At 45.9% G+C, this 16,931-nt stretch overlaps 5 protein-coding genes across 5 annotated transcripts; 2 read left to right on the top strand and 3 right to left on the bottom strand.

Moving 5' to 3' along the window:
• Window positions 1-9: 9 nt before the first annotated feature.
• Window positions 10-2,273, bottom strand: AOL_s00097g644 (uncharacterized protein; the record flags this gene model as incomplete). The annotated part of the gene is made up of 2 exons (XM_011126477.1): window positions 10-1,584; window positions 1,647-2,273. 2 exons carry the CDS (start codon window positions 2,271-2,273, stop codon window positions 10-12), a joined length of 2,202 nt encoding a protein of 733 aa, XP_011124779.1.
• Window positions 2,274-2,888: 615 nt separating this feature from the next.
• AOL_s00097g643 (uncharacterized protein) lies at window positions 2,889-7,155 on the top strand (the record flags this gene model as incomplete). Its single annotated transcript, XM_011126476.1, has 8 exons — window positions 2,889-3,060; window positions 3,184-3,465; window positions 3,560-3,877; window positions 5,280-5,402; window positions 5,470-5,601; window positions 5,693-6,403; window positions 6,468-7,003; window positions 7,054-7,155. The coding sequence occupies 8 exons, from the start codon at window positions 2,889-2,891 to the stop codon at window positions 7,153-7,155; spliced, it is 2,376 nt and encodes a 791-aa protein (XP_011124778.1).
• Window positions 7,156-7,806: 651 nt separating this feature from the next.
• On the bottom strand, window positions 7,807-8,688 carry AOL_s00097g642 (uncharacterized protein; the record flags this gene model as incomplete). Its single annotated transcript, XM_011126475.1, has 4 exons — window positions 7,807-8,208; window positions 8,277-8,435; window positions 8,501-8,571; window positions 8,676-8,688. The coding sequence occupies 4 exons, from the start codon at window positions 8,686-8,688 to the stop codon at window positions 7,807-7,809; spliced, it is 645 nt and encodes a 214-aa protein (XP_011124777.1).
• Window positions 8,689-10,018: 1,330 nt separating this feature from the next.
• Window positions 10,019-10,946, bottom strand: AOL_s00097g641 (uncharacterized protein; the record flags this gene model as incomplete). Its single annotated transcript, XM_011126474.1, has 6 exons — window positions 10,019-10,328; window positions 10,412-10,433; window positions 10,495-10,501; window positions 10,581-10,664; window positions 10,747-10,785; window positions 10,869-10,946. The coding sequence occupies 6 exons, from the start codon at window positions 10,944-10,946 to the stop codon at window positions 10,019-10,021; spliced, it is 540 nt and encodes a 179-aa protein (XP_011124776.1).
• A 906-nt stretch (window positions 10,947-11,852) lies between these two features.
• Window positions 11,853-16,557, top strand: AOL_s00097g640 (uncharacterized protein; the record flags this gene model as incomplete). Its single annotated transcript, XM_011126473.1, has 7 exons — window positions 11,853-11,873; window positions 11,946-12,617; window positions 12,695-13,727; window positions 13,844-15,311; window positions 15,378-16,176; window positions 16,236-16,471; window positions 16,530-16,557. The coding sequence occupies 7 exons, from the start codon at window positions 11,853-11,855 to the stop codon at window positions 16,555-16,557; spliced, it is 4,257 nt and encodes a 1,418-aa protein (XP_011124775.1).
• Between the last annotated feature and the right edge of the window lie 374 nt (window positions 16,558-16,931).

The raw sequence follows: 16,931 nt of genomic DNA, 5'->3' as shown, positions 1-16,931 counted from the left end.
CGTCCAAGTTCATTCGTTCCAAAAGTATTTTATGAGCATGGAGTCGTCAACATCCTCGCACGAACTTGACACTATCGTCCTCAACTCTAGCCCGAGCCATATCTTTAGTAAGCTAATATCGCTGTTTAATATCTGGTGTCCCTGCTGTGCCCCGATCTGCCTTAGTATTGGCAGGCTGCTTTTGAATATATCGATATTAGGGTCCAGCCTTCTACCTATACCCTCAAGAAGCAATATGCTCACAACCACATTGATGAAGTCTCCCTCTAGACGAACATGATGCGAGCGTATCATCGACATAACCTCCGAGAGAATATCTGCAATTTTTATCTTCCCAAGCGTGAAAGTCTTATTCTTGACCCCAAGTACTAAATGTTGCATTCGAAGACAAAATATATCCTTGTCTCTCACGGAGCTGGGCTGGCGACATCGGCTCACCATCAGCTCACCCGCTCGGTACCCATCGAACTCGGCTACGGCGGTGAATAAATCTAGGAAATTCCGCCTATTTATGGGAGATAGCTCTGTAACCAGCCCGGTATCGATAAAGATGAGTTGGAGCTTGAAACCCTCATCATTTAGTTTAGAAAGCTCGTCCCGCCATTTGGCTGGGTTATCATTTAAGGGCCGGAGACGCGAAAGCACCTCCTCTGTTACCTGGAAGGGGCTCTCATTGCGCTTGCGCTCTTGCGCCTGCATTTCTCCCGTGGAATCTAGATGATGATGAGATGTTGTTGTTGAGAACGGGAGCGAGACTTGTGGGAAGGCAGGGGGTGGTGTTGGCCTGTAAAATCGTATTAAAATATTCCCAGGATGGAGATCTGCATGTGCAAAGTTATCGATCAAAAGCATATGGAGAAAAGCGTCCAGGCCCATGTCCGCTGCTTGCTTCTGGAAAACACCACCACCATTTTTCAAGAACGCTTCTAAGGGAATCCCCAAGGCGAATTCTTCCACCAGAACCTGCCGGGTTGAGAAGTTCATGTATGGCATCGGAAACGTAACTGTGTTTCTATTTTTGAAGTTATCTCGAAACCGAAGCAGGTTATTTGCTTCAATGCGAAGGTCAAGTTGCAAGCGCATCATTTCTCCAAATTTATCTACTTCGTCCGGCAAAGACAACCATTCGAGAGTCGGTAGAGAGTTAATTATATTCGCGAAAATCTTCATGATGCGAAGATCTCGATGGACAAGCTGTTCAACATAGGGGTGTAGCACTTTTATCGCAACCCAATCACTTGGAGCCTTAGAGGGCGTAGGTTTGACAAAAGTATCTAGCTTGTTGAGCAGCTCCTGGGCCGAGTGCCTTAATGATAAAGGGGTTGTCGACCTTGAGCTTTGAAGCGATGGTGAAAGATCCCGCCTTAGTTTGGCGCGATACACTTGAGCAATAGCACCCACCCCCAGTGGGGTTTCTTCAAATTCGAGAAAAAGTGTATCAAAAGAACGGCCGCTGAATGCTTCCTCGATTATTTCTTTTGTTTTTGCAAGGGAGTGAGCTGCAACATTTGAATGGAGGGTAGACATTATGAAACACATCTGCATAGGAAATATATCTGTCCTTGAGGCGGCCCATTGTCCTAACTGGGGGGCCCATGCATGTTAGTTTAAAGATATATACGGCAGCGAGTTTATGTTTTACTAACTTTGATAAACGTCGGACCAGCCATTTCCATAGATTTGACAAGATAGGAATACCACCAGAGGGTGCCGGCTCTTTCCCCATCTTGAAGAGGTAACCTAGGGCCTATCCATATTGCTGGCATAGTGATCATTACTGGAAGAAACAACAAAGCAAGGTGAAGAAACCGCAGCCCGGTAGCTACTGGCTCTAGAAAGTAAGTGTAGATGTAGTATCTAGCATAACTCAGCGTGCCCCATAGAGAGAGTCTGTCGCCCATCCTCTTGTGTTGTGTTTCTTCCTCTGCTTTTGCAAGCAGGCGTAGTTCTTGAGTCGGTGGTTCGGCATCCTCGGCCTCAACAGAGCTCGAGCTAGCCGGAGATAGAAAAAGGAGTGATAGGGATGTAAGGATAATTGAGGATGGGAGTGATGGATGGATTCTAGAACTAGCTGAAGGTCTGCGTTTTGGCAGCCTCCGTATAAATGGCATCCAACTTGGGTTTTTTAGAGTTGACCTGATACTAGGATTTATGATTGAATGGGGCCTTCCAGTCCACCACAATACTGGCGTCGATTGCTTCAAGGCATAAGTGCTTGTGGGTTGTGAGGTTCGGTGTAAGCATCGGGATACCACCTTGTATCCCGATGCCATTGCAAAGTCAGGTTCCTGGCTGGTTCGCGAAGTTCGAGCGGAGTGGAACCCGAGTTGTAATGGGCAGAAGAAATTAAGTGTGTAAGATTGGTTCAAAGGAGACCCCAGAATTAAGGAAACCAGAGGTTCTCAAGACCCAGACCGAAATGGTAATTGGGATTCATTGGCGATGATTGATTGATCTGAGAAACGATATTACTGATTGATCACGGAGACGTGACTCTCAAAGCTGGCGTTTGAGAGAGGATATCAAGTACATACCTTATACATAATAGGTACCGGTCATACCTAACAGGCACAGTGACGTTCCGGTCTTTGCTAATTCCGACTACGCTGTATTGCATTGAGGTCCGATTGTATGCATTCGTGTAATAGGTGCCTGCTTCTGTATGCCTGCGCTGGATTGGGCCTTAGCCGAGGCTTTGGCGTCAAGCACACCAAGATGCTGCCAATTAATATTATTTCCATATATACTTACTAAGTACTTACCTACTAACTCAGTACCTACCTCTAAGTACCTACCTAACGTGCATACATGTATCATCACACCGCAAAAGACCACATGCTTGCTTCTGCATCTCCTCTGGTAAACACAGTGAAGCCTCTAACAGCTCCATGAAATCCGTCCGGACAGTATTTCGCATCGTTCCTGCACTCAGGAGTCTTGCGTTTTCGGGGGTCCTTCTAGAACATACGACATATACGACTACAGAATTCGGTGTTTGGCCAAGGCTCAGAGCCAACGGCCTTGCGACACAAGCGTTCCCCCTCACGGGCTTTTATCAGCGTATATATACCTACCTACATACCTAACTACTTACCTAACTACCCTGGTGGCTCCTGACTTATGCGGTTGGTCCGTTTTACTTATGTTTGTAACAACGTTTTTTGCGTTCCTTTTCTCTTATAGTTTTGCTCGAGCACCCACAAACGCCATCGGATCATCCTGCGTACTATCCGCCCAGTGGTAGAGGTCATCATATACAGAAAGCAGCCTCAGATCTGACACCACAAGTCGGCCAAGAGAACTATCCGACCCGTGCTCAACTTGTATTTGGAAGCCGTCTCGTGGGGCCTCTGCGTGTGCGCACCCATAATGCGGATGATAAAGCGCAGATAATAGCAGGTGTTTCAGTACCGCCAAAACCCAAAGAGCCAGACAACTGTTGTATGAGTGGCTGCGTGAACTGTGGTACGTATGCTACCGGACATTTGCGATTTTTAAAAACCAAAGCTTGAAAAAAAAAGTATAAGCCCGAAACCTAATGCCATTACGTCTTTCGCAGTTTGGGATGTCTTTCGCGAGGATCTTGAAGAATGGGCGGCTGCCAATACCCGGGCGCAAAAGGCCCTTAAACGCCAATCTGGAGGTGTTTTGCTTTCGATGGTACCTGGGGGTAGGGCTGCCAGTTTGGGAAGCGTCGTGAACGGAGAGTTTCACAAAGATAACAATCAGAGTGAAGGTCGGGACGTCATCGCTGGACCGAGTCTGTGGGAGGGTTTAGATGATATTCCGATTGGTATACGAGTCTTTATGGATACTGAGAAGGCTATCAAGTCTAGGAATTCTCAAAAGAGCAAAGCTTCAAGTGCCTTTCATGTCGGTGAGTAGGTAAAAATAGCCTTACAACAACAATAACAACAACAACCGCGGCCAAAGTTTTCCAACTCGATTCGTCGCGATAGTTCCTAAAAAAAAAGACTGAGTGTACTGCGAATATCAAGCTTCTTAATCTACATCTACCCCCTTCGCTCTTAGTTCTTTTTTCGCTTGATCGATCTCCTAATTCCAAGTTAGTATCAATATGGTGCTGTTAGAGGGGTTCAAGGAGCGTTAGTTACTAGTATCAATTCCCTGTAAGCGTTCTCCTTGTCTTTGAAAGTTAAGATTCCCCATCCGAGGGTGAACAGTAGGTATGCCCCGAAGGACACGAGTAACCAAAATGGAAACTATATGATATAATTTTGTCAGGTATTGAAATAGGAGCCAAGGTGACTATGGCAAACCCACCACTGGAATAATTTGTTCTTGGATAACCGGCGGGAACGGGATCAACTGCAAGTAGCAGGCAAGATACAGCTGGTGGATGGTCAGCTAAGGAGAACCAAGGGTAGAAGGTTTGGATGTCAATAGTGGGAACAAACCGATGAGAACAACAAGCCCCCCGAAACCGTCTGCTGGGCGCGGGTCATGGCTGCCGAGTAGAATTGCGATAATATAAATTGCCGGGCTAGGTGGGATGCTGTAATCAATGATTACAGTATGTACTCAAGTTAAGTGATATTGTATCGTAATGTCGTATGCGATTGGAGAAACTTGCTGCATTGAGTGTATGGATTTTGGTCCAAAAGGATGCTCGTGTCCTTTGCGCGCGAATTCCACCACGTATCACCCAAACAACACAATATTCTGAGCCTTGGCACCTGTGATTTCATTTGCATTTTTGAATTTGTCGGGATTGCCAGGTGCTTCAGGCTATGTAAGTACTACAACCGCCACGTCGTCGATTATCACTATTCACCGGTCTCGAATATTTGCAAATGTATCCGAACCAAAAGCAGCACGATTCATAACTAATCGTTGACATAATGACGGGCTCTCTAACGGCCAGCATTCTGCCTCAGTTAGCGGAAGCGCTCTCCGGTTCTCAAACTTTGGAAGAAGGATTGATTCTGAAGTTAGCTTCAACCATCCGAGGAGACGCTTGCAATGAAGACACTATGCGGCAGGTTCTAGAAATGCTTGCCGACGCCGCCCGCCAGGGTTAATATCCCGCACTGGCCATCTCTTTTAGGTTTCGGTTTGCTGAGGGCGAGATATTTAGTTGAGTGGCGAGACATATTTGGGCAGGCGGGGCTGCTTGCTACTTGCTCACACAGTCTTCATCCAGAAGAACCTGAAAATACCTTAAAGCAGAAATTAAGGTTGATAGGAAACTGCTGCGCAGACAATGGTTGTTAATCCCACTACAAATGAATGCCAATAAATAGCTGACCCCCCCCCAGATTCGAATCGCGACATCGTCATTGAAACCGAATGTTACGAGAAGCTGACCTGCGTCACCGCCGCAGCGTTGCCACTACAGCCTTTAGTGATGGTCGTGATATTTAACTTCATGAATGAATATGGTATATTATTTCTGCTGAGATCGCGCGAACAAACCAGTGCTGGCTTCTAACACCTACTTGACTTTAGAACCTGCCCAAAGGCATGCGTTTAAGCATGGCTTAGTGGATCTCGTGACCAAAATACTCCACGAAGAAGATAAAAAACAGCTTCTTGTCATAGAGTATGCCCTCCGGTGCCTAGAACTGGTTCTCCAATCAGGTTTGTACTCTCCGTTAACTTCTAAGCGTGGTCTACCCCCTTGGATTAATCGGTTCGGGGTTTGCATTTAGCTAACGGATGTATCTTTTAGATATACCTCTTGGTGACAAAGCTAGCGGGCTTATTACTTTGCTACTTGACTGGGCGACCTATCCAACCATCCAGTTTGATATTTTCTACATCATCTTAAGCTGTCTGCTTGCATTGCACAAAGAAGAGTATACCGAGGCATTCAACTCGGATCCCAGCCCAATTTTAAATTACATCAAGTTGATGGCGAGATTGCAATATTGGGAGGATCAGTTATCTAATAATCCGGAGCTCCCGGATGAGATCGATAAAGAAGACGTGACACGACTTATTCGCAGTTCCCGAAGCTCCACCATTACCACCGTATCCGAAATATCTGCGTCCGAATCGTTTCAGGATCAATTCCCTGCCGGATCAGCATTTTTAAATTCAATAGTTCAGTTGCTTGCTTCGAGTGACTCAAACCTTCTGACATGCGCAGCCTTGATCCTAGGCAACATGGCAAGAGACGCTGAAACCTGCAATGTGCTGGTACGCGAATATCAGCCACACCTATCTCTGGTGAACGTTCTGAAGGAACAAACCCAGATTGGCGTGCTACATGCAGTAGGTGGTGCTCTAAAAAATCTCGTCATTGGTTCCCCAGCTATCCGGGAGTCAGTCATTCAGGCAGGGATTCTTCAATGCTGCCATAAATTTTATCTTGCTTCCGTGATGGTGGAAGTACAACATATGGGGCTTAGTTTGATTCGAATATTGGTAGCCGCATCACGTTCGTATCTAGTCTTCCCACATTGGTTTCCGCTACTAACTTTCGTTTGCGTTTCTTACCTTAGCTGGAAATGCGGAATGTCTGTTTCTACCGCTTGAATACGACGCTAGCTTATCTGCGATAGAACATATACTTCAATTATACACCAAAAATACAGAAGTCCCAATCAGGATGGAGATTGGTCGAATAGTAGTATCGATTTTAAGGGAAGCGGCAAAGCTGCCCTCTGCTCACCCGACTAGGATTTCCCTTCAACACAAAATTAGTGATATGTCTCCTCTCATTCTCGAGCCGGTGATTGATATGTTAATCCAAGACAAATGGCCAGTGATAGCTTCCGAGGGCTGGTTTGCACTGGCTTTGTGTGTTCAAACTCCGAGAGGGGCGAGCGCTGTAGCGGATCTTACACTCCCGGAGAGATTTTTCCAAGTCCTTAGACAAGCCATCTATCAAAAGAGTGACAGATCAAATTTCCCAGAGCTCACGCCGCCAGAAAAATCACGCCCAGGTCCTGAGCGTCTCGATTCAAATGCAAGCATGCAATCTCAGAAAGACAGGGAAAATGTGTTCATTTTTCTATCAGGATTCCTCAAGCATAATGTGAGTCTAAGATCTGGCCAAATGCCCCCGCCTTTCTAACCCATCAGCAGACATTTGAAGCACCACGAAATTATACAACACTGTTTCAGCAGTTCCTCGACGGCCAGGAAGTCACTGATGCTTTAATCAAAGAGACATTGGGCGTAAATTAAGAGCTCGCTTGTAGCTTATATATGTCTAAATTTAGTTGGATAAATCTTAGGGCAGTTTCCATGAGTGTACACAACTACCGCGCCCGAAGGAAAAATTTAGTTTGGAGTGCTGAGGAAATTGAGTGGGCATCTGGCTACGGCTAGGCGAACGTAAAAATGCATCAAGGGGGTTGTCTTCTCCGTATCAGCGTTAGCCGGTGAGCGGTCAGTTACGGAGACAAGGTGGGTGGGCTGATTTGTGTATAGTTTAGAAGTTACTACGACAAAGAAGTGTCCAGGAAATGAAGCCTCGTGGCGACCATGCAGGAGTGTTAGTGTAACATACATTGAGGGCCCTGGCCCTCGAGAGTTGTCTAGAAATGTAGAGGGAAGCCTACCTAAAAAGGTAGAACAAAGAAACAGATATACGTGAGCTTTATACATCTGTTGAGACAAAAGAGAGGATGTGTAATTTGCCGTAAGGGTATGGCAAGCAGTGAGGTGAAGTGATGAGGGCGTCGGGATCCGTTTGTTAGTCAAGAACACAAAAAGAATATTAAAGAAACCCATTGACACGTAATGCGAGATAAACCTGCGAGCGGAAATAAAGCTGAAAAAAAAATAAAAATAAGGCATTGTAAAAACGGGAAAAACTAAAAGGTCACACCAGCTTTATTTCTTGCTGGCAGCCTCCGCCTCCGCCTTTGCCTTGGCACGCTTTTCTCGGGCACCGACGTACTTGGCATCACTCCTGGCCAGTCTGAGTTTCCTGTAAGCGCTCGTGTCCTTCTCCTCTGAAGTAATGCTACGTTCCTTAATAGCTTTGTCGACCCCAGTGATTGGGAATAATGCCGAAGTTGCTTGCACCTTCGCGCTACGAGCTGCAGCTACATCCTCCTTAGTTGCATCGCCCTTCTTCGGTCGCCCAATGTGTCGTGGGAAAAGGATAAGCTTATCCTTGTATCCCTTGAGCCTCTCGACATTGACAGCAAGTCCTTCCTCCGAGCGATTTTGACGTCGGTGATCGACGGGAATACCAATAGTCAAAGCAAGTTTTCGTGGGATAGCGGCAGCCTGCGAGTTCCCGTTTTTTTTAAACAGTTAACAATCAGTCTATTAGGGTATTGGGGCCTGGTGCCTACCTTGAGCTCTTCAAGGGTGAACCCGCGGCCTGGGCGAACTCGACGGTTATATTTGACGGTTGGGCATCGAACGATTGGTCTTAACTTGTCAACTGGGCGCGGAGCAACGGCGGCAGCTTTGGACAGGCGGGCCTGTCGTCGACGAAGTTTGCGTCCAGGCTGTTGAGAATTTCAGTATGCGAATTTCCCTAGGCTCATTTAGATATGCAAAGTTAAGTACCCACCTGGTCGAAGTGAACTCTGACACGTTCCTGCCAATGCTTTCGGAAATGGTTATTAGGAAGTTGTTGATTGTCTGGGTAATATTGTTAGCCAGTATTTCGTTTAGTATATTTTTATATTTTATCCTTCTCGAGAATGCCGGTTGATCGAGTATCCTTGTGGAACGATGGGACGTACGCTTGATGGTCATTTTGGGGGAATAGAAGATTCACTTCTGAGGTTATAACAGAGCGTAAGTATGGTCGGGCGGTAGAGGTTCTGGGAACTCGATAATAAAGGTCGGTGGTGCCGAGTTTTGTGCCTATGTCGACGCTACACAAAGAGGATCTTGATGTTGAATGTGAGGAGGTTTGTGGTTTGGTGGTTGAGTTTAGGGCCAGGCAAAAAAAAAAAAAAGGCCAAAAAAAGAAAAGAAAAGACAAGAAACACCAAAAAACACCCGCCAAAGGAATAAAAACCACACACACACGCACACACACACTTAAACGGTGGTGGAAAGGACAAAGGGCAAATCTAAAACGACGAAAGCAACAGCTCAGAAATTTCCTGAACCAAGCACAGCTGGCAACTATGAGCCCAGCTGGATAGTAATTAAGATTGTTGATGAGGCTATTAGAGCGTACGATACTGGAGCCAATTCTAACTATTGGGCGATATCCTCACATCAATATCAAATAATCGGGAGTTGTCTATGCGGTTCCGGAAAAGCAGTCACAGTTCCTTGGTATGGATACAAACAATATTTCAGTCACGTGATACGAACTCTCTCTCTCTGTGTCGTGTATGTGTAATGACCTAGTTAGGTCCCGAGGTATTGAAGTAGTACGGGTACTATTGCTGACTACTTATAGTACTTAAGTAGTACTTATTAGGTACTTGCTTAAGCAATAGGTAAGTGCCTAGTATTCTTTGAGTCAGCAGCCATTTACTGCCAATACTTTACTTTACTTTATACCTTATATACTTAGGTAAGTAGTACATAACAGACATATATCATACCTAAGTACCTAGTACATATATCTGTGTTTACAAAAAGGATAGAGCCCATTCCAATAAGAAGACTTATACTAGCTGCGTAAGTGAACATTGTTGACATTGTTTTACTATTTTCGAATAACTAGGATTTAGCGATATAAGACTAGGGTTTAGCTAGTCTTCCGAGCTCACAGAACCAAGCCTCGTGTTCTGGCAAGTTGTGTATATAGAGAGATATCAAGAAAACAGAGAAACTACGTTAGACGGTCACCACAAATTTATTCTGAAGGACCTGAAACTACACTTCCCATAATTATGGCAATACTCTCAGTAACCTCATACTGTGCACTAATAACAATATTCACAAATACTGTCTTAGCTTCGTAGCAGTCATCTAACGCTGAGGCGACATACATACAAGTCGTTTCCTGAGGGTTTCCCAGCAGCTACAGCTTTGAAGGCCTGCATTTTTGATTGCTCACTGCCCCTCGTGGACAGTCTGCACAAGCCAATCCATCCCCTCGTTAATACCTATCAGAGAACTATCAGCTAGGCCTAGTCTCGATGTGTTTACAGACACAGATCTTACCCAAGTTTGTAACAGCGCTACATGCGACAATGCTCCAACTTCGGTCTTTTAGCTTCGGGAGTTCCAAAATTGTGGAGATTTCGCCAGCGCCTAGAGCCCCAGGCTGGTCTTGCTTGTTGGCAAAGACCAAAAGTGCTGCTTCCCTCAGCTCCTCTTCGTTTAGCATAGCCTGAAGCTCTTCACTAGCTGTCGAGAGTCGGTCTTTATCCGTGGCATCGACAACAAATATAACGGCCGCAGTATTTGCGTAATAGCACCTCCAATACCTAAAAATGAGTGATCCCGTCGTCAGCAGTGGTGCGCACATCGCCAACTAGGAGCAGTGCTCCCCTTTCCTGGGGGAACTGACGGTCGGATGCTCGTCTGCCCGCCTAATAGTATCTATTTAGCTATTTGCATGCATTTGAGCAGAGACAACCGTAGATTACATACCCAGATCCTGATTTAGAGATTTTGCCAGTTAGCAACGAACTCTAAGTCTTTCAATATCGTACGCAAACCTTTACTCAAATACGCACCCAGACATTGAAGTTAAGATTCTTATATGTGACGCTTTCAACGTTGAATCCAATGGTAGGGACGGTCGTCACAACTTCGCCGATCTGTTGATTGTTAGCGTTTACCACCGCGAGTATACTGTGCGGAAATTCCACTTGAAGGATGGAGACCGGGCTAGCCTATAACCTTCAATCTGTACAATAAAGTAGTCTTGCCAGCATTATCCTATAATCGATAATGATGACGATGTTAAAACAAGTTTCTAATGTCGAAGGACGATATTTGCGACATGATAGGTTAATACGTACCAGCCCAAGAATCAAAATCCTAACTTCTTTCTTGCCCCACCCTGCCAAAGCAGATAGACGTGAAAGCCACCCGCCCATTTCTAAAATAGCGGAGAGTTGATACTCGGATCCTCAATCTTTGAGGTCGGAATCAACTATGCGATGCACGTGTAGCAACCAGACTAAATAAAGAAGATTATAGCCTGCCTTTAGAAAAGTGTTTTTGATCGGTTGATTTCGGATAGGAGATGAACCTTGGGATCTCGACAAATTCTTCTTGGCGAACTTTTGGAGATACCGAGGCGGGCCTACTATCGATATCTCGTGTTGAACGGAGGGGTTAGGCCCCGGATTTTATAGGTTAGCAAGAAGGGCGGTAAACTAAATCATACGTGGATTACTTACACTATGGCAATATTTCGCTTGTTGTCACAGGGCCAGCGATGCTACGATATCCTGCAGGAGTGGCTGTATCCTGGAGGTGAGTACAGGTGGTAAGTATGGGGGATCAAGCGCGATCCCGTGAAGCCAGCTGGAAGTGCAGGTGCTTCTTGCTCCCTGGTTACCGACGACGTATGGTAGGTAGGGGTCTCGCGTGTAGCCATGTCTTGGCAGTCGTGACACCCGTTAGTCTGCCAAGCCAATTGAATGTTGCTTCTCTATTCTTCTTTGAGGAAATTTCGTAACAAGAAATTCGAGTTTTCTTCGTCCCATCAATTTGATTCCACAAGCGACAACCAGACCGTCCGGACCTCCCGACCTCAATACTTCCTAATCTATTTTTTTTAGGTTGCCAACTACGAAGGCATAGCTACCATCCTAGGGGCCGACTGGAGCGATTTTTCTTTCCTTCTCGAGTCCTCTCCCTCCAAACCCCCCAGCGACACTTCGACTCAAGGATATGCGGGAAAAGATTCTACGGCTCTAGAATAACCCTAGTGCAGTGCCAGCTCTGATTCTTTAACGAAGTACAGTGGCTAAGGGGCATCACAATATATTCCTGTGATGCAGGGCTCCTTCCTATCCGTTAGTCCCAATACCACTCGTCATAGACGGAAGGAAGAAAGAAGAAGGCGCTTACACCTTGTATCTGACTAGTCCCTTGGGCGAAGAGCATCCCCATCATACCATCGACTACAACTCCGGATCGTTGCCCGCAGCAGCCTACACAGAAGTCTAAACTCTGTAGCTGCGACTCCATACTCATTATGTCCTTCCTATTCCACCCAATCGGAACTACCCCTCGGCGCCCGCGCCTCAAATAACATGTTCTTTTCATCCACCCATCGCTCGGGAGGAAAGGGAAAGCCACGTGCTGCGCCATCACCTTCTTCTATCCCTCCCACTAAGCCGACTTCGAGGCAAATTGCTTCTGGAAAAAAGGGCAATTTTGCGAAGCTGAAGGCCAATGCAAAAAAAGGCATAGGCAGCTCAAGTTCACGCCATACACCCCAACATGATCACTCTAATAAATCGACAAAAAATAAAAATAAAGCGGATCAACAACTACCACACGATCTTCATCTATATCGAACGAAAGCTGATCTACTCTCCGAGTTCAGAATCCCAGCCAATGGAGAATACTCCCGCATGCGTGCCTCACCCCTGATCCTTCTTCTAGATACTGGCAGGTTCACTAAAGTCTCGATTTTCGGAAGCAGTTCCAGAACATCAAGGGGAAATGTCGTCCACCACGTTCGAGCAACAGGAAAAATGCAAATTGAAGATGCTCCAACCAGTTTTGTAGGATACGGAGCAGCTGAAACACAGGTGATATATTCTCTAGCTACCCATTCCTTCCTGCATAGTGACCCACGGTGCCAATTGCTAATACTAATTTTGCTCAGTCGGCTGCTCAAAGTGTTGCTTGGTTGCATATTGCTTGTCAAATCCACCAGCAGATCGGCCCAGAACAAGTTATGGGAACTACGTATGACAAAGGCGAGATTACTTCCGAGGTTTTGAAGAAGGAAAAGGACTCCAAACTTGAAGTTTACGAATACTGTGCGGCATACAATGGGACTCCTGAATTTCACTACAGGCGGGTACCCCGGAATAGACAACACGAAATAATGTTAAATTTCCCGCAACAGAATATCAAAATTGTGGTACGGCACCGCGATGCTGTATTGGGGGATACTATTGCCTGTTTATTGTTCAAAAAGCAAGCTGAACAATGGCATGCTCAAAACTCTGAGTCGAATCTTCAGGTCAAGAATGTTCTTTCTCTCAATTCTTCTAATGCTCGGCAGTTCCTCGATATTTGCAAACAACAAGGGAAGATTACAAAATACGATTGTATTATCCCGACCGAAAAGCTTTTACGGGTCCCGGGGATGCACTCCCTTCAGGCACTGATCGATGGTGAACCGCTTGGGCAAGTAGTTCACGGTGCTTCTAAAAAGGCTACCGAAACACTTGCTTACTTCGTTGCTGCCCTGAAGTTACGAGAGGTACATCCGGAGATATTTGTAAACTTCATCGAAGCACTGCGGGCTGGCAAAGGTGAAGTATTGAAGCCTCTATCACCAATATGGTTTCGGTCTCGGTGGGACTATTTACAACCGATGGTGGATACGGTTAATATGGTTCGAAGAATTGGGATACCTCGCGAATATTCTGACTTGACTTCTCGGGAAAATGATAACGCAACGAAGAGCCGGAGTTTTGGCTGGTCGCCCCCGAGCAACCACGCAGTAAAAATGAGAAGCCAAGAATTATTGGATGAGTATCTTGCCTACAACGCCGACCAGAGTCTCGAAGAATTGAGAACGAAACGGGCGGACTTACCAATGAATCAACACGCTGCCCAAGTTCTGGGTATTGTCAAAAACAATCCTGTTAGCATTATTGTGGGAGCGACTGGAAGTGGAAAAACCAGTAAGAAGAGCATATAGCCTACCCTTGGTTACAACCCAACTGTTTTAAACATTCTTTCCCTGTTTTCTCCCTGCGCCAGCCGAAACTAGCTGGAACTGGCTGACATGAATTTTTAGCCCAGGTACCCCAGATCCTGCTTGAAGATGCGGTCAAAGGCGGTGAAGGGGCCTTATGTAATATCATTTGTACACAGCCACGTAGGATTGCAGCTACATCGGTAGCTCAACGTGTCGCAGAAGAAAGAAACGAGCCTCTTCGCAAAACGATCGGATACCACGTCCGGTTTGATTCTAAAGTTGCGGCACCAAACGGGAGTATAAACTTCTGTACGACTGGAATACTTCTCCAACAGCTTCGCTCAAATGCTGAAGTTGCCTTGAGGGGGGTTTCGCACATCTTGATTGATGAGGTACACGAAAGAGATATACAGATTGATTTTTTGATGGTCCTCCTAAAACGGGTAATGCGCCAGCGAGAGCAGCAGGGTCTCTCTCCAATTAAAGTGGTCTTGATGAGCGCCACGATGAATACAGAGCTTTTTGCTGGGTATTTTGCTAAAATGCAAGAGAACGGGCGATTAAAAGATTGTCCGTCCTTGTCCGTACCCGGTCGAACCTTTCCAGTCGCTGAATATTTCCTTGACGAAGTCCAATCAATGCTCGCTGCTCAATATTCTGCTAGCGATCTAAAACTTCTTCGGGACCCCGACACTCGAGATTATCTTGAATTGGAATCTAAATATAGGGCGAAGGTGTCTCCACTTCAACTGACACAAGCGTCTCGAAATATCTCTATGCCCGAAGACGACTCTTTTATTGATTGGAAACGTAAAGCGATTGTCGGGGATGATGGCGAAGTAATGGTTTCGAATGAAAAGGAGGATGGGTTGACACCTTGCGGTCTTATCGCAATTGTGATAGCCCATCTGGCGAAAACAACTGACGCCGGTGATATTCTGGTCTTTCTTCCTGGGTTGGCGGAGATTAAACTCGTAGATGAGATGCTTCGACTTAGTGCACCCCTCGGGGTTGATTTTCAAAACTCTGATACTTACCGGATAGACATATTGCACTCGTCGCTTCCCCAACAACAAATGGATGTTTTCCATGCTAATGCCGCGGGAAAGAGGAAAGTGATATTATCAACGAACATAGCAGAAACATCGGTTACCATCCCCGAGGTGAGATATGTCGTGGATAGCGGAAAGCTCCGTGAAAAGAGGTTCGAACAGACGTCAAGGATTACCAAACTCCAATGTACATGGATTAGCAAGTCGAATTCAAAACAACGTGCGGGAAGAGCTGGCCGGGTTCGCAACGGCAATTATTATGCACTTTTTACGAAGGAGAGGTTTACTGAGTTCCGACCATCCAGTCTCCCTGAAATTCTCCGATCCGACCTCCAAGAGATATGCTTAGACATCCGGGCGCAGGGGTTCAAGGATCCAATCGCGCAATTTCTTTCTGAAGCAATAGAGCCCCCCTCGTCTGCTTCTATAGAGGCTGCCCTAAGCCAGCTGAGAGGGCTTGGAGCTCTTGAGAAGGATGAGACATTAACGAACCTTGGAAAGGTTTTAGCTACAATGTAAGTGAATCCACCTATCTAGAGAAGGTTCCTGTTCTTGATGCTAATAGGGGTTAAACTGAAAAGGCCCGTCGAGCCGGCTTTAGGGAAAATGATTTTGCTTGGTGTCATCTTCAAATGCCTCGATCCAATGATAATTCTGGGCGCGGCAAGTGGTAGTCGTGAACTCTTCGTTTCACCAATGGAAAGAAAGAGGGAAGCACAGGCAATTAAAAAAACCTTCGCGAAAGGTACAGGGAGTGACCATATGGCAATTATCAATGCTTTCCGCGAGTGGAGAACACGCCGTGATAACGAAAGCATGTTTGCAACTTCAAGGTTCACTGAGGAGAACTTCCTTCATCGAGGTGCACTTCGCGTTATTGATCAGACGGCGAACCAGATAGAAGAAATCCTTGTCACTGAAGGTATTATTCCTTATTTAAAAAAAAACCAACGCTTTAAAGGAGAGTATGGTCATCCCCGATTAAACGAAAATTCTGCATCAATACCGCTCATAAAAGCGCTGTCTTTGGCTGGCACATACCCCAACGTTGGCGTTGCCTTGGGTGGTCTTGGATTTAGGACGATGGAAGAGAATTTTGTTATGATTCACCCTGGCTCAACGAACTACTCTGGCAGAGGCCAAGTTCAAGGCCCACCGAGGGACACTATTGTATCGTTTGGAACAAAAGCGAGATCTAGCGATGGGAAGTCAACATACATGCGCGATGTCACACAAAATACTGTGTTAAATGCCATGCTCTTTGGGGGGAAGCCCACTCAACAAACAAATATGCTCCTCTTCGACGGCTGGATTCCCGTGTCTATTAGTGATGAGCGTGTCTTGAAGGTCGTTCTGCAGTTTAGACTAGTTCTTGACAAGGTATGTTTAATTCAGGAAAATAGTGTCATGTCCATACTAACATGGCTAAAAAAACATAGGTTTTGAACTACGTGTTCCAAAATGTTTCCGTCCGCAAGTCGAACAATGAAGCAGCAAAAGCTGATGAGAAGCTTCGTGACGTTGTGGCTAGTGGCGTGTTGGAGGCGTTGGAGAAATACTCTGAAGTTCATCCTTTGGGGCCCATCGTATCCAGCCGGAATACTAGAAGCAACGTGACCATCCGACCTCAGCAATCCATGGCTGTCCCTGGCCAGCGCTCATTTTTGCGCTCTAGGTAAGCCGGGGTTCCAACGGTTTACTGGGGTATGTATCGTGGCTAGTGCCACTAATAGTGGTGGCTCTCCGCGCCGGCCGGATTGATAGCACATCTTCCAATTTTGGGGCATATAAAGTCTCGACCCTCCACCTCGGAATGCATTATTCCTAATATGCTTACTGATTCTATATCATTTTGGGGGGTATTCTACTGTATATAAATAAGTATTCGATTAGCTAGACCATGGCATTCGGTGGGCCGAAGTGCTTTGTATATAGAGACCTTTTTGGGAATAACTTTGGTTACGCTCCTAATTTGTGGGCACTTTTTGTTTACATGTGACCCATGCAACATCAACTTCCTCCTCTTTGAAGCTTTATAACTCTCACCTGCACAACAACATATCAAACTAAGCGATGCGCTATTATTCCGACATACCTAAAGACCAAAGCAACAGGCAATCCCAATACCCCTAATT

Source organism: Orbilia oligospora (assembly GCF_000225545.1).
Source record: "Orbilia oligospora ATCC 24927 unplaced genomic scaffold scaffold00097, whole genome shotgun sequence".
Taxonomy (NCBI): domain Eukaryota; kingdom Fungi; phylum Ascomycota; class Orbiliomycetes; order Orbiliales; family Orbiliaceae; genus Orbilia; species Orbilia oligospora.
Note: the sequence above shows the minus strand (reverse complement) of the source record. Positions and strands in the feature narration are given on the sequence as shown.